This window comes from Garra rufa, chromosome 5 (assembly GCF_049309525.1).
Source record: "Garra rufa chromosome 5, GarRuf1.0, whole genome shotgun sequence".
NCBI lineage: Eukaryota > Metazoa > Chordata > Actinopteri > Cypriniformes > Cyprinidae > Garra > Garra rufa.
Window position 1 is genome coordinate 35,054,340 of NC_133365.1, and position 15,037 is coordinate 35,069,376.

The window sequence follows — 15,037 nt, forward strand, 5'->3', positions numbered from 1 at the left end:
AGAAGGGTTCTATCTAGTGAAATGATCTGTAATTCTAGTTCAATATAGTTAGGGTAGGTCGAAAAACTACCATCTCATTTTTTTCCCTACATCATTGTTTTACCTTTTTTTGTAAAGGGCGTTTGATCTTTACATGTTCACTTTGTAAAAACTGGGTCGGTGCTTCTGCAGTGATGTAGGACGATTTTGAAGTTGGAGGAGAAAATTAGATGGGTTAGGGTTAGGTTTTTTGAGTTAAGTTGATTTATTTCAGTAATTCAACTCAAATTGTGAAGCTTGTGTATTAAAGGGGTCATCGGATGACCATTTTCTACAAGTTCATATGATTCTTTAGGGTCTTAATGAAAAGTCTGTAATATACTTTGGTTAAAAATTCTCAATAGTAGTGTAAAAAAACACCCTTTTACCTTGTCAAAATCAGCTCTGCAAAATATCAGCTCATTTAATCGCATGGGCCTTTTAAATGCAAATGAGCTCTGCTCGCCCCGCCCCTCTCTGCTGAGGGAATAGGAGCTGTAATGTTTACTTTAGCCGCGTTTAGCTGCATTTAGCCATGTTTATCGGCAAAACTTGCCAACGAGCACATTATTAGATTCACACGAACAGAGACGCATATGTAGATCGGGATCGGCGCTTTCCTTTTAAAAACTAAAGTAACGTTGTCCTCTACCTCTTAAGCAGCTTAGATGTCGGGAGCAAATGACTACTGCTATGTTCATTATTACATCCAACAACAGAACACCTCAATCACTCAATTAGAGTCTTCCTCTGCACCTAAGTCGACACAATGGCAATCAAAGTCGGACTGTTTCAGCTCGGTGAGGGCGGATCTAAGGTAAGACGTTCATGTCAATCTACCTCTATATCGTGGGAGTGCCCTCTGTTGGTGTTCCGTCACGACAAGAAGCTGCGAATGACCCGATTTTAAAAAGGGAATATTACTTTTAAAGATTAAAAAAATACCACTGGGTGGATTTGTATCATTGTAGGGTGGTTGTGTACACAAACTGCCAACACACATTAATATTCAACATGTAAAAGTTAGTTTTGTGTCCGATGACCCCTTTAAATAAATAAATTGCACACAGACTGTTGTGTCAAGAATTTCCTGCAGAGGGCAGTGTAGTGCGGTGGCTATACTGGAACCTGCAAAAGTGTGTTTCTAGGGGGAAACAATTTAATGGTGCACCTCTAGGAACACATGTAGGTGAAAAGTTTGAAGGTTCCATTACTGAACAAAGGACCTTCACCCATTCAGCTCAAATTCAATCCTGAAGACGCAACTGGTTATCAACCTTCTACTTGAACCTCAAGTACTGTGATTCTCATGTTACTGTGCCAAGCCTGCAAACAGAATTAAAAGAGGCAGTAAAGATGAGTTGGTCTCTTGCGTCCTTCAGTATTTGATGCCATTTATCAAGTTTGGGCAGAGCTGAAAGGGAAAAAACTTAAGAAACTTGACAGTTGATAACCAGCGTGGCAGTGAAGACAGCAGGATTAAAGGCATAGAAGTCTCATAAAGCTGTTGACGCAGAAGTAGAATCATCTGAAATCATCTTGCAATGGCGCAGGAAGCTCTTGGGAAAACAGTGAAGCAGCTGAAGCAAGAGAGGACTTTGGCAAAAAGTGCATTCACTAGGCAAGCAAACTTCCTTAGCAGGGGAGTGAAACATATGGTAAAGAATGAACTTCAAGAGGAGTTTAAAAAGCTTGTTTCTGAGGCAAGAAAGGTTGGCGAAACGAACGATGAATACAGAGCTGGTCTACTAGCAGACATCGAAGCTGACGTAACGACTGGTGAAGAGGCTGAATTTGATAAGCAGCAGCAAGCTGACTTAGAAAAGACAATCCATGAATGTGAAGCAAGATTGGAAGAGGTAAGGAATATTGTCCTGTCCAACTTATGGTCGAGATATGGTAAAGATGAAATGGAAACGGCAATCCAAGAAGCAGAAAAAGCCTGTGAAAGAGCTGCTGAAATACCTGTTATCGCTATAAACAGAGATGGCTATGAGTTCCAGCTGGATAGTGCAAAGGGAATAATCCAAGATGCAATCAAAAGCCTTGCAGTTTGGGAGATGTGGATTCCAGCAGCAGAAAAACCCAGTCTGGAAAGAAGTGTGAAAGATCTGAGAGCATGCAGCAACAACCTAGAAGCAAGGAAAGTAGAATTCATCACAGCACAAAGAATAGCAGAAGATGAAAGAAGCCGAGTGAGGGTGCCCCAAATGCCAATGCCAGCTCCACAACCACAACCAACTTTGAGAATAAAACCAACCAGTTTACCAAAGTTCAGTGGATGCAAGAGGAATTTCCATCGATGGAAGAGAGATTGGGAAAATCTGCAAAGGCAGGGGGAGCCAACCGGCTCAGTTGAGGTGAAAAAGATCCAACTCTTAGACAGCATAGATGACAGAATGTGCAGAGATCTTCGTTTGTCCACCTACAACAATGCTGAAGACATATTCCGAGTCCTTGAGAACAGGTATGGAAACAAGTCCACAATTGCATTGGAAATAATTGAAGATCTAGAAAAAATGCCCAGTTTAAGAGCTAATCAGCCAAGGAAGGTGATTGATTTAATTCAAAGTATAGAAAAGGCCCTGGATGACCTCACAGAGCTTGGCAACATAGGAGCCATTAACAACCCTCTAGTGATTAAATCTATAGAAAGTAAGTTACCTGACGACATGAAAAGAGAGTGGCTTGCCTTCATGGTCAACCCAGCAAATAGCGTCACTCCAGACAATCACTTTGATAACCTCCTAAAGTTCCTGAAAACACAAGAAGAAATTATAGAGAAATTGGAGCAACTGGGAGTAAGTGAAAAGCCGGAAAGGAAACATCCTCGTATGGAAAAATATGCTTCCACCCAGTCCACAAGGAAAGGCGGATGCGTCGTCTGTGGAGATGAAAGGCACAGGGAGAAAATATTCTTCTGCAAACGGTTCAAAGAACTGAAGCCTGGTGAAAAGCTGAATGCTGTGGAAAAGCTAGGGGCATGCAAGAGGTGCCTGGTATGTCATGGTGAAGATGATGAATGTAAAGATATTTACCTGTGTAGGAACAGGGAATGCAAGAAAAGTAACTCTCCAGACCATCATTTCTTTCTTTGCCTGAAGAGAGACTTCAAAAGGAGTGAGGCAGACAAAGGAGGAAAGTCTAGTGTGAAAAAGCATCAGTTCACAGAGGATCAAGAAAAATTCATATCTGAACTCTCACCAGAGATGGCAGACAGATTCAGACGAGCATTTACCAACACCACTGCAAAAACAAACTGTGTTGAAAAGAATCAATTTGGAGTGATGGAGTTAAGTGCACTGGAAGAACTGCCTGTGATTTTACTGCTATTAGAGGTAACTGCCAATGCAAGAGAAAAGATTGGGACCCTGATAGATCTGGCCTCAGACACGAACTATATTACCCACAAAGCTGCCAGAAGATTAAATCTGAGGAGTGAGAAGGTTACTTTAGTCGTTCATGGAGTTGGAGGAATGACCATGAAGGTCAAAACCAGAAGATACTTTCTCAGAGTGAGGGTAAAGACTCCCATTGGCACGGAAAGAGCTCATGAACTTGTTTGCTATGGTTTGGATGAAATTGCCAATGTGCACAGAGCAGTTAAGCCTGAGCAACTTAAGAAATTCTTCCCAGGAGTCAGGCTCGAAGATCTGAAAAGACCAAAGACCATTGAGCTGCTTATAAGTCACCGTGAGGGAAGACTTGCTCCACAAAGAGTGAAGGTAATTGGAGACCTCGTTTTATGGGAAGGCCCATTAGGGAAGACTGTTGGTGGAGCACATCCAGACCTCTTCGAAAGGGTAGATATGACTGTTCACAAGTCCGGAGCACATTTTGCTCGATCCATGAGAGCATCTGCAGTGAAGTATCAAGAAATCACAGAAGCCCAAGAGTTCAAAGCTGAAACCAAAGTTGCTGGCAGAGAGTTTCTAGATTGTTGGAAATGGGACAGCATTGGAGCGGCCTGTGAACCCAAGTGTGGAGGATGTCGATGTGGCAATTGCCAGCCAGGAGGCAAGGAGATGACTCTAAGAGAAGAAAGAGAATTGGAAGTGATAAGAAAAGGACTTACCTATGTGACAGCAGATGAACACAGTGAGGAGCCCCACTGGGATACAAAATACCCCTGGATCGAAGACCCAACTTCTCTGCCTAACAACAGGAGTGAAGTAGAGAGCACTTTTTTAAGGACAGAGAAGCAACTCAAGAAAGAACCAGAGTGGCAAGTAGCATATGCAGCTCAAGTCCATGAAATGGTGGAAAGAAGAGCAGCCAAGAAACTCACCAAAGAGATCATTGCCAGCTGGAAAGGACCAGTGTGGTATGTAAGTCACCTTGTAGCGCCTAATCCACATTCTGTGACAACACCTGTGCGTCTCGTATGGAATAGTAGCCAGAAATGTAAGGGAATCAGCATGAATGACCTACTGCTGAAGGGGCCTGATGTTCTCAATCCAATTCGAGCAGTCCTTCTCAGGTTCAGGAAAGGTGTATATGCAGCCCTTGGTGACATCAAAAAAATGTACAATTCTGTGTGGTTAGAAGACCTTGAGATGCATCTCCATAGATTCCTGTGGAGAGACACAGAAGATGGAGAAATTGAAGAGTATGCCATTACCCGAGTTAATATTGGTGATCGACCAGCAGGGTGCATCGCTCAACTGGCCATGAGAGAAACCGCAAAACTACCCGAGTTTGCTCACCTGAAGGAGGAGCGTAGGATCCTGGAAGAGGATTCTTACGTTGACGATATCTTGACTTCCCATAATGACAAGAAAAGGCTAGATGAGATCACCAGCAAAGTTGAAGTAATCCTAAAGGCTGGTGGATTCTTCCTCAAACCATGGGTCCGGTCAGGCCAAAGTGGGAGGCAGGAGCATGTATCAGAAATGGCCAAAGCATCAGTAGGAAAAGTACTTATTCTTCCAAATCAATTGAAAGGGGAAGATAGTAAAGCTTTAGGAGTTGGATATTTGGTTGAAGAGGACAGACTATATCCAATGACCTCAATCAACTTCTCAAAGAGGAAGAAGAAAATGAGAGTTGGAAAAAATCTCCTCGAAGAAGAGGTGAGAGGGAAAACTCCTAACCCGCTAACGAGGAGAGAGCTGCTAAGTCAAGTAGCTAGCCTTTATGACCCAATAGGTCTCACTACACCTGCTAAACAAAAGGGTGCCATTCTGGTAAGAAAAGCATTTCAAGAAGCTGGAAGCAAATGCCTAAATCGAGACACTTGGGATAAGCCACTTTCTGAAAAGTTAAGGGATGAAGCCATTCAGCTCTTTGAGGGATATGTCCGCCTCAGCCAAGTTACCTTCCATAGAAGCCTCACACCAGCCAACTGGATTGGGAGACCTTGGGGAGTGACTTTCTCTGATGGAAGTGACAAAAGCTATGGAGCTGTGGTGTACTTCAGATGGGAGACAGAAAAAGGGGTCCAAGTCCGATTGGTTGAGTCTAAAGCAAAGCTGTCACCATTAAATCAAAAGGGAGAAGCGGTCAAAGCCGAAATATGCGGTGCAGTCTTCGCAGCACGACTGAGAAGATACATTGAGAAGTACAGTCAAATGGAAATTGATCGGTGGTTTCATCTTCTGGATAGCCAAACTGTGTTGGGAGCAATTCAGAGAGACAGTTATGGTTACCACACCTTTTTTGCAAACAGGGTAGGGGAGATTCAGAAGGCAGGGTCTGTTGAAGACTGGTGGTGGATCCCTGGAGATCTGAATGTGGCTGATCTCATAACAAGGGGAGCAACTCCGGAGGATCTCAAAGAAGACACTGCGTGGCAGAATGGACCAGAATTTCTGAAGCAACCTATAGAAGAATGGCCCAAAAAATCAGCCAAAGAAGTTTCTGTATATGTTAAAGAGGGCATAGACAAGCTCCAAAGAAAGTCCTTTTCTGCAGCATTGACCAGAGCACAAATCAGAAGAAGCCAAAGCAGTGCTAAAGCAGTGTTAAAAGGTCCAATAAGAGGTGAGGAGGAAAAAGATCAGAGTGGTCCACTGCAAAATAACCCAGATGGGAAAGAACCTGACATTGGCATTCGGAGAGCACCAGCTAACTCTGCAGTAGTAAAGCTCATTGACACCAGGAAGTTTAGCAACCTGACGAAGCTGGTCAGAGTTATTGCCTGGGTATGGAGAGCTGCAATTAAATGGAAGATGGTACTGGAAAAGAATTTGATCTCAAATAAACCAAAGTGGGAGGAATTTTCTTTAACAGAAGATGTGAAATCCAAAGTCAAACATGCTGTACTTACTGTTGGAGAATGTGAAGATGCATTAAGAGATCTCTTCCTTGCAACTCAGGAGGGCATAACCTTCCAAGAGACCACTCTCAACAGACTTGCAGTGTTTAGAGAAGAGGACACAGGACTCTTGGTTTGTGGAGGAAGGTTCCAAATATTCAATAAAGAAAAAACAGCTGTACCCATTCTACCATATGAAGCATGGATATCCACTCTTCTAGCTCAAGAAGCCCATGGAGTGAACCATGAAGAAATAGCAGGCACTCTCCTACGGATGAGAAAGAAGGCTTGGGTGATAAAAGGCCGAAAAGTAGCAAAAAGAGTTGTTGACAACTGTGTGACATGCAGGAAAGCCAGGGCGAGAAAGTGTCAGCAGGTCATGGGTGACCTTCCACCAGAGAGAATGACACCATCAAGACCATTTGAATACACAACAGTGGATTTATTTGGACCTTACGAAGTAAAGGATGAGGTGAGGAAGAGAGTAAAGCTTAAGGTATGGGGGATTGTCTTTTGTTGTATGGCATCCAGAGCTATGCACACAGACATTGTCAGTGACCAATCAACTGAAGGTTTCCTCCTGGCCTACCAAAGATTCACAGCATTGAGAGGGTATCCCAGAAAGCTGTGGTCTGATCCTGGAAAAAACTTTGTAGGAGCCAGACCTGCCTTGAAGGAGCTCTACATGTTCCTGGAGCAGTTGCAGAGGTCAGCATTCGAGAATGAGGTTTCCAAGCTTGGGACAGAATGGAGTTGGAAAATTCATCCAGCAGACTCACCCCACAGAAACGGGCCTGCAGAAGCGGCTGTTCGCACTATAAAGCGGGCTTTGCATAATCTTGGAGGAGATGGAGTCTTCACATGGAGTGAGTTCCAAACATTTCTATATATGGCTGCAAACCTTGCTAACAAAAGGCCTATAGATGCCAGGACTCAGAGCCGGGAAGACTGTGTGGACTACATCAGCCCAAACTCTCTTCTACTTGGAAGAACTGGACCTAAAGGAGATCTGGGGACCTTTGAGTTTGAAGGCTATCCCTATAAAAGGTTGAGAGTTATTCAAACTGAAGTAAACCGGTTCTGGAAAAAGTGGAGTCAATTGGCTGGACCTAATCTATTCGTGAGAAGTAAGTGGCACACAAAACAGCGAAATGTGGCTGTAGGAGACATCGTCTGGTTAGCTGACCAGAACGCATTAAGGAGTCAGTATAGGCTTGCCAAAGTTGTCAGTGTCAATACTGATAAAGAGGGCATTGTAAGAGATGTAAATGTGAGAACTTACCCCAGTTATCCAGTTTCACCTGTGAAGTCTGTCCAAAAAGATAAAGCAAAGAAACTGTCAACCAAAATTCCTGCTACAATCCTTCATAGGGATGTCAGACGACTGATTGTTTTACTTCCTATAGAAGAGCAAGAGCAAGAATAAAGGTGAAGTTATAGCAAGGTTGTTGGTATGACCTCCTTGGGTTTGTGCACCAGGAGGTCAAGTGGGAGGTGTTGTGTCAAGAATTTCCTGCAGAGGGCAGTGTAGTGCGGTGGCTATACTGGAACCTGCAAAAGTGTGTTTCTAGGGGGAAACAATTTAATGGTGCACCTCTAGGAACACATGTAGGTGAAAAGTTTGAAGGTTCCATTACTGAACAAAGGACCTTCACCCATTCAGCTCAAATTCAATCCTGAAGACGCAACTGGTTATCAACCTTCTACTTGAACCTCAAGTACTGTGATTCTCATGTTACTGTGCCAAGCCTGCAAACAGAATTAAAAGAGGCAGTAAAGATGAGTTGGTCTCTTGCGTCCTTCAGTATTTGATGCCATTTATCAAGTTTGGGCAGAGCTGAAAGGGAAAAAACTTAAGAAACTTGACACAGACTGAAGTATAATAAGTCTTTGGTTCTTTTAATTGTAATGATTTGGTTAACATTTAACAAAAACCCACCAATTCACTATCTCAACAAATTAGAATATGCTGACTTGCAAATCAGCTAATCAACTCAAAACACCTGCAAAAGATTTCTGAGTCTTCAATATGGTCTCTCAGTTTGGTTCACTAGGCTACAGATTCATGGTGAAGACTGTTGATCTGACAGTTGTCCAGAAGACAATCATTGACACCCTTCACAAGGAGGGTAAGCCACAAACATTCATTGCCAAAGAAGCTGGCTGTTCACAGAGTGCTGTATCCAAGCATGTTAACAGAAAGTTAAGTGGAAGGAAAAAGTGTGGAAGAAATAGATGCACAACCAACCGAGAGAACCGCAGCCTTGAGAGGCTTGTGAAGCAAAATCGATTCAAGAATTTGGGTGAACTTCACAAGGAATAGACTAGACTTGCGTCAAGGCATCAAGAGCCACTGCACACACAGATGTGTCAGGAATTTGGCTACAGTTGTCATATTCCTCTTGTTAAGCCACTCCTAAACCACAGACAACATCAGAGGCGTCTTACCTGGACTAAGGAGAAGAAGAAATGGACTGTTGCTCAGTGGTCCAAAGTCCTCTTTTCGGATGAGAGCAAGGTCCTAGAATCTGGAGGAAGGGAGAAGCTCATAGCCCAAGTAGCTTGAAGTCCAGTGTTAAGTTTCCACAATCTGTGATGATTTGGGGTGCAATGTCATCTGCTGGTGTTGGTCCACTGTGTTTTTTGAAAACCAAAGTCACTGTACCCGTTTACCAAGACATTTTAGAGCACTTCATGCTTCCTTCTGCTGACCAGCTTTTTAAAGATGCTGATTTCAATTTTCAACAGGATTTGGCACCTGCCCACACTGTCAAAAGCACCAAATGTTGGTTAAATGACCATGGTGTTCGTGTGCTTGACTGCAGCAAACTCACCAGACCTGAACTCCATAGAGAATCCATGAGGTATTGTCAAGAGGAAAATGAGAAACAAAAGACCAAAAAATGCAGATCAGCTCAAGGCCACTGTCAATGAAACCTGGGCTTCCATACCACCTCAACAGTGCCACAGACTGATCACCTCCATGCCACGCTGAATTGAGGCAGTAATTAAAGCAAAACAAGTATTGAGTACATATACAGTAAATGGACATACTTTCCAGAAGGCCAACAATTCACTAAAAAGTTTTTTTTTTTATTGGTCTTATAATTTGTTGAGAATTGGTGGGTTTTTGTTAAATGTGAGCCAAATCATCACAATTAAAAGAACCAAAGACTTAAAACTACTTCAGTCTGTGTGTAATGAATCTATTTAATACACAAGTTTCACAATTTAAGTTTAATTACTGAAATAAATGAACTTTTCCACAACATTCTAATTTATTGAGATGCACCTGAAAGTGATTACAAGTCCAATTATATATTAAAGCAATTTGAAATAAGTGACCATTTAGAGGGTTCACACACAGGCCTCTGTTAGGGCTAATTCAGAGTTGTTTATGATCAAAGTTATACAACTCCACTTTAAGGAACTTTTGGGTGCAATAACTTTTACATTGAATGTCAAGTCTGTGTTTTAGAATGCAAATCCAAAAACACGTACTGAGTAGGAGTTACATGACATAGGCTAAATTGTTTACATCTCTGGTTCACCCCAAACAAAGATAAAACCTTACAGTAATATCACAATATCATGTATTCCATAAGTAAGTAATCATGTCAGTGCAATTTAGACAAGTCCAACGGATTCATAGACCCAGAAAACATTGGGTTAGACACCAAGATTACTTGGCTAGGTCAAATAATGAAGGAGTTAGGATATTTTAAGGGTTTTCTGCCCATCTTGGACGCCATCTTGAAAATGACACCTTTCTAGTGGTCAAACTTTGGTAAACTTTTAGTATGTTATTAAGGACACCTAATACTACAAAAAACAGCTGAGAAACCTTTTGTTAGAATTTTTTTTAGGGTTATGTGTTTTTTTTTTTTCATATATGCAGCTGCCTAAAATGTACATATGGTAAGTTTTATGTGACGTTGGTTTGTATGTCACTGCAGTTCTGACTTGAAATGTCGTTTGAGTGACGCTATAACTATAAAGCTCTGTGATGTTTTAAAACAATGTACCATCTGCACTACACCTAAAACTACTAGATAGTATGAACAAAAGTGTGTGACATAAAAATGCAATTGCAAGCATGCCATTTTAGCTTGTTTTTTGATCTCTCATCTTTCAGCTCTTTCCTTGTGAGTCATGTTTTTCACAGTATTTGTACCCAGGGATTTAGCATCTTAAGTCCAATTCCGTGCCGGCTGAGCTACCGAGCAAGTTTGTTACGTCCGGAAAGCGAAACATATGGAGCTGTAATCATAACTGTGTACTTAAACGATTACAAGTGCTTGCTGTTTTACCGCCTGTAATGTTCATTTCTGTTTGAAACTGTAGTGATATGTACTTATTGGTACGTATTTCACCTATTGCGAAAAAGTTCCCACAGGTACATTTTCGTCATGAGATCAGGTTAGGTTATTGTAATTGTCCAGAAGTCTTTTGGTACAATGAATTATGACTTATTTAGACCTATAAAACCAGTGAGTATTGTGTCCTCGGTCTCCAAAGCATGAAAAACATCTTTTAAATAGTATTTTTAAGTGAATATATCTTTTTAACAAGATAAATGTACTTTAAAAGCGAAGTGATGTATGATAAGAATTGTTTTTGGAGAATATTTCCTGAATTAAATTTTTCTAATCCTGCTGGCAAATTGTTTTTCTTGTTTAATAAATACATTTTACAAAATTACATTCAGTTGCTTAATATAGACCTTTTTCCTGAGTAAACGATGAGCGCCGCCATTACGAATTCTAACGTCAGATTGAATGCTTTTCTGTTCCGGTTTCAATAGGAACCCATTCAAATAGCGTCCATCTGTTTTTAATGTAGCTAACGTCCGCCGCTTCGTGTCATCTACACACTCATTAAAGTGAGGCACTGACAAATGACGGTCATTGCAACATTGCCAAGTGATGGCGCTATGGAGCCATGTGCTTTTTAAAAACATTTTAATAGGTTTATCATTAGTTTATTAGCTCGGAATATACCCTAATTTGACTAGAAACAATGCAGACCGGAAATGCAAAGCATTCTTTCAGTTAAGAGTCGGACTTACTTGCGTGTTCAGGAAAAACGTCTATAGCATCTGAAAGCAAGTCTTTGTATCTTCTGCGGTTTTGCTTCTCAACTTAATTTACCTTGTTTTGATGTTTTTAAGGAAAAACCAGATGAATTTTGTGTGCCGAACTACATCTTCCTTGATTTCATATGATTTTTCTGCTGTGATTTCTCTCTCTCTTTCATTTTTTAGCAATCTCCAGCTGGCACACTCACACTATGTCTACCAGAAACAGGGAGGCTGAGAGGGATTTTATCGCCCTAAACCGAGAAGGGGTCAAGTCAGGTTTGGTTACTGCAAAAGAGCTGCACCAGTACCGCGCCACCCACGACATTCGGCGCCAGCCGTTGACCAGAGAGGGGTTTCGCAGGTCTGCTCCAGCTCGCATACCAGCAGATGCTTCATTTGGTATTACAAACAGGTGAGTGGAGGTGTGTTCCCCATTATGGTCTCAGTCTAATCTCAAACAAAACTGTGCTGAGAGGAATCAGTGGGAAGCAACTCATTAATTTTAGTGAAAACAATAATTTATATTTTTAAAAGATAATATTAATACTAACTATTGCACAAGGCAGTTACTATGTAATTTAAAAATGTGATAATAAGGAACCGTTTGAACATCTCTACATACCGATATGCATTTTAATGAAAGCTCCTTCTGCCTCGGCTTTGTCTCTTTTCCACTTTCTGTTTACATCTCCCACCCACATATACACAGCCAGATATAGGCAGTGAATCAAAACACTCAAAAACACTTGGCACCAGACAGGAAGATTTTTATAGTCTGCCACAAAGAGACTGTTTTTGATATCCATAGGCCATTTTTGTGTGGGAATCAGAGGCGGGTGGGAGTTGATCAATTTAAAAAGTGATTTGAATGTTTTGTTTTACTGGATGAGGCCAAAGGCAAGAGCGGGAAAGTGGTAGAGGTACAGAAATGTGTACATCTATAAGAAAAAGAGAGTAAGAGGGAGAAGGAAAGGAGAGAGGACTCATCTTTGAGCTCTGTGCCCACTGAGATATGACACGAGCACTCTGCTGAGAGCACAGGTAGGATTATTACAGCGGTCCGCAGCGCCACAAGCTCCCTTCACTCCTTCCTTCAGGCCTTCCGCCTGCTTTCTTTTTTGTTCTCGTCCTCTTGGGCCTTGATACTGTTGAAATGGAGCTGAATTATTTAACTGAAAACACAGCTTTGTGTCCAGACTTTCTCTCTTTCGCTAACGTACACTCACACACACATACACACACTTGATGTTGATACATCCAGTGTGAGACGTGCTAGGTGAGAGTGTGTTTCAAGAGCTAGGCAGGAGGAAGGAGGTCTGGAGCACTGAGAGGTAAGATCAGGGGTCCACAGGGACTTGTTTGGCCCTGCACTCTATCCATCAAATGCTGTTTGGCAATGCCACGGTCAGCCCTAATGAGGGTGCGCTAGGATCCTTGCACAAAATGTCACCATCCCCATACAGACACACATTAAATACAACACACATATACGCACAAGAGATACATCTTTTTGAGATATAAGAATGTTGTTTTCACAACTTTACACCTGGCAATCCAAGATCAAATGCCAGTCAAAGGGGAGCACTCTGCATTCCACTGCACTATCCAGAACCTCATTCAATGTTAGGGTGACTGAGTTGGGAGGCTCACTTATAGCTGCCTATTTAAACTCATTAGGATATTGAGCCATTGATCACAAAACCCAGATAGAATATGCATAACGGCACAGAGTACATATAGAGATACTACATACATGATACTTGGATGTAAACAACAGCTGGATTGCAAAGTTAATATACTACTGAATATGTTGTTCTGCTAAATATGTTGTTCTGCTAATTTATGTTGTCTAAACTACGGAAAAACACGAATGGAAGCTGCTAAGTCATATAGAGAAGGACTTAGTAAGCAGGAAAGGGCGCAATATTTTGACAAACTAAAGTTAATAGGTGGTAAAGATACGTACAAGCATATTAATTAAGATAAGAGCCTTATAATTCACCCTACCTGAGCAGAAATTATAAAAAACAAACACGAATGTTGTCAGGATTCTTGCCTTGGAAATGCTGGTTTAGTTTGGCTAACCACAGATGCCTTTCCTTCCTCACTTTTTTGCACTCTTCTCCTTGATTTGTTTTAACTTTTGGCAGTCTATAGTACTCCAAATGTTTTTCCTGGTCTAATGTATGTGACAATAATTGACCATTTTCAGCAGCAATAATCAGCAAAATATGAAAGTTTCGTTCGGTTCAGTGGCATTGTTTATATTTAGCGCGGCCAATATGACCGATTAATGACGCGTCGTGAATTACAGAATTAAGTATTTATCACAGGCCCTACTAACATACCGCACGTTATTATTATATTAAACAGCAGCAAAATATGGTTGTCAGTCCTGTATTTTAAAGGTAAAGTTTTTTTTTACAAGAGTGACAACAGTATTCTACACCCGAACTTAAAACATGTACATTTCCCAGCCTCACAAACGCATTTTCGTTGAACCCCTCCCGTGTGAACCGAACTGTACCGTGTGTTGCAAGTTTTTAATAACTTACAGAGACGGAGATGTGTGCCATCTGAAGGTTTTAGATTCAGTCACTGTCTTTCACCGGCGTTAATTCCCGTCAGTTTTGTGGACCGTATGCGACTCAAACAATTCAAAGATTTGACGGATGACCTCGCGCGTCCATGCCGCTGCGCGTCAACTGCGATAACATCGCCATCTTTGTTATATAGTTGTCACTGTTATGATTGTTACAGATGATATTCACTAGGGATGTGCGATACCACTTATTTTGTTTTCGATACGATACCGATACTTTTAAGGCCAGTATCATCGATATCGATACCGATACGATACTTTTAAACTTAACTTTTAAATTATTACATTTATTAAATTAATAAGAGTAAAATATGTAATTATATCCTTAACTTTATATTTGAAATGCATTTTAACATTTAATATGCCTTAATTGCAACTAATTAACTTTTATTTTTTTTACACATGGTTAAAATATGTTTACTGTAGTGGTAACTACAAAACCTATAGTTGAAAATACTTAGTTTCATAAGGGGCTGCCAGTGACAGGCTGTTGCACACATAAAATACAACATTTTTATTCTGACAGTGTATAATTTATATTAACATTACTACAAAACATGATCAATGAACTTTAAGTGTTAATTTAAAGAAATGTAATTGCACAAATTATGTAGGCTACAATTTCTGTTTGTTTATTGTGAAATAGCTCAAACATGTTTGTATTTTCTGTCCTCTGATAAGCACTGTTCTGGGCTGCCGTTCCCAAAAGCATCAATGCTTTCTTATGATACTTTTGGGAAACGCAGCCCTGTTTGAATGCACTGTCTGAAGTGAGTGAATGCTCTCTGTGATAGATTGGTTCTGTCTTGCAACATTTGCGTGCGTTCAGATGAGTAGGAAAATTGTTATATCGTGCACAGTTATTCCCTAACATAGGTTATACGTCCAATTCAGTGCACATTGCACGCCTTGCTTTTTGTTAAATAAACAAAATCACTGGTAAATAAAACACACCTTAGAATCGATATTTTTAATTTGAGTATCGATACTTTCGATACTCGCATCAGTATCGATATATCGATACTTTAGGATCGATATGCCCATCCCTAATATTCACAGCTAGCATAAGAACAAAAAGGAG

At 41.0% G+C, this 15,037-nt stretch overlaps 1 protein-coding gene across 1 annotated transcript in view; it reads left to right on the forward strand.

Annotated features, from left to right (window-relative positions):
• cfap77 (cilia and flagella associated protein 77) overlaps positions 1-15,037 on the forward strand; it is a 31,387-nt gene that overhangs the window by 11,632 nt on the left and 4,718 nt on the right. The window contains exon 4 of the mRNA XM_073839326.1: positions 11,538-11,766. Within this exon, the coding sequence (XP_073695427.1) occupies positions 11,538-11,766 (229 nt within the window). The remainder of the gene's footprint in view (positions 1-11,537; positions 11,767-15,037) is intronic.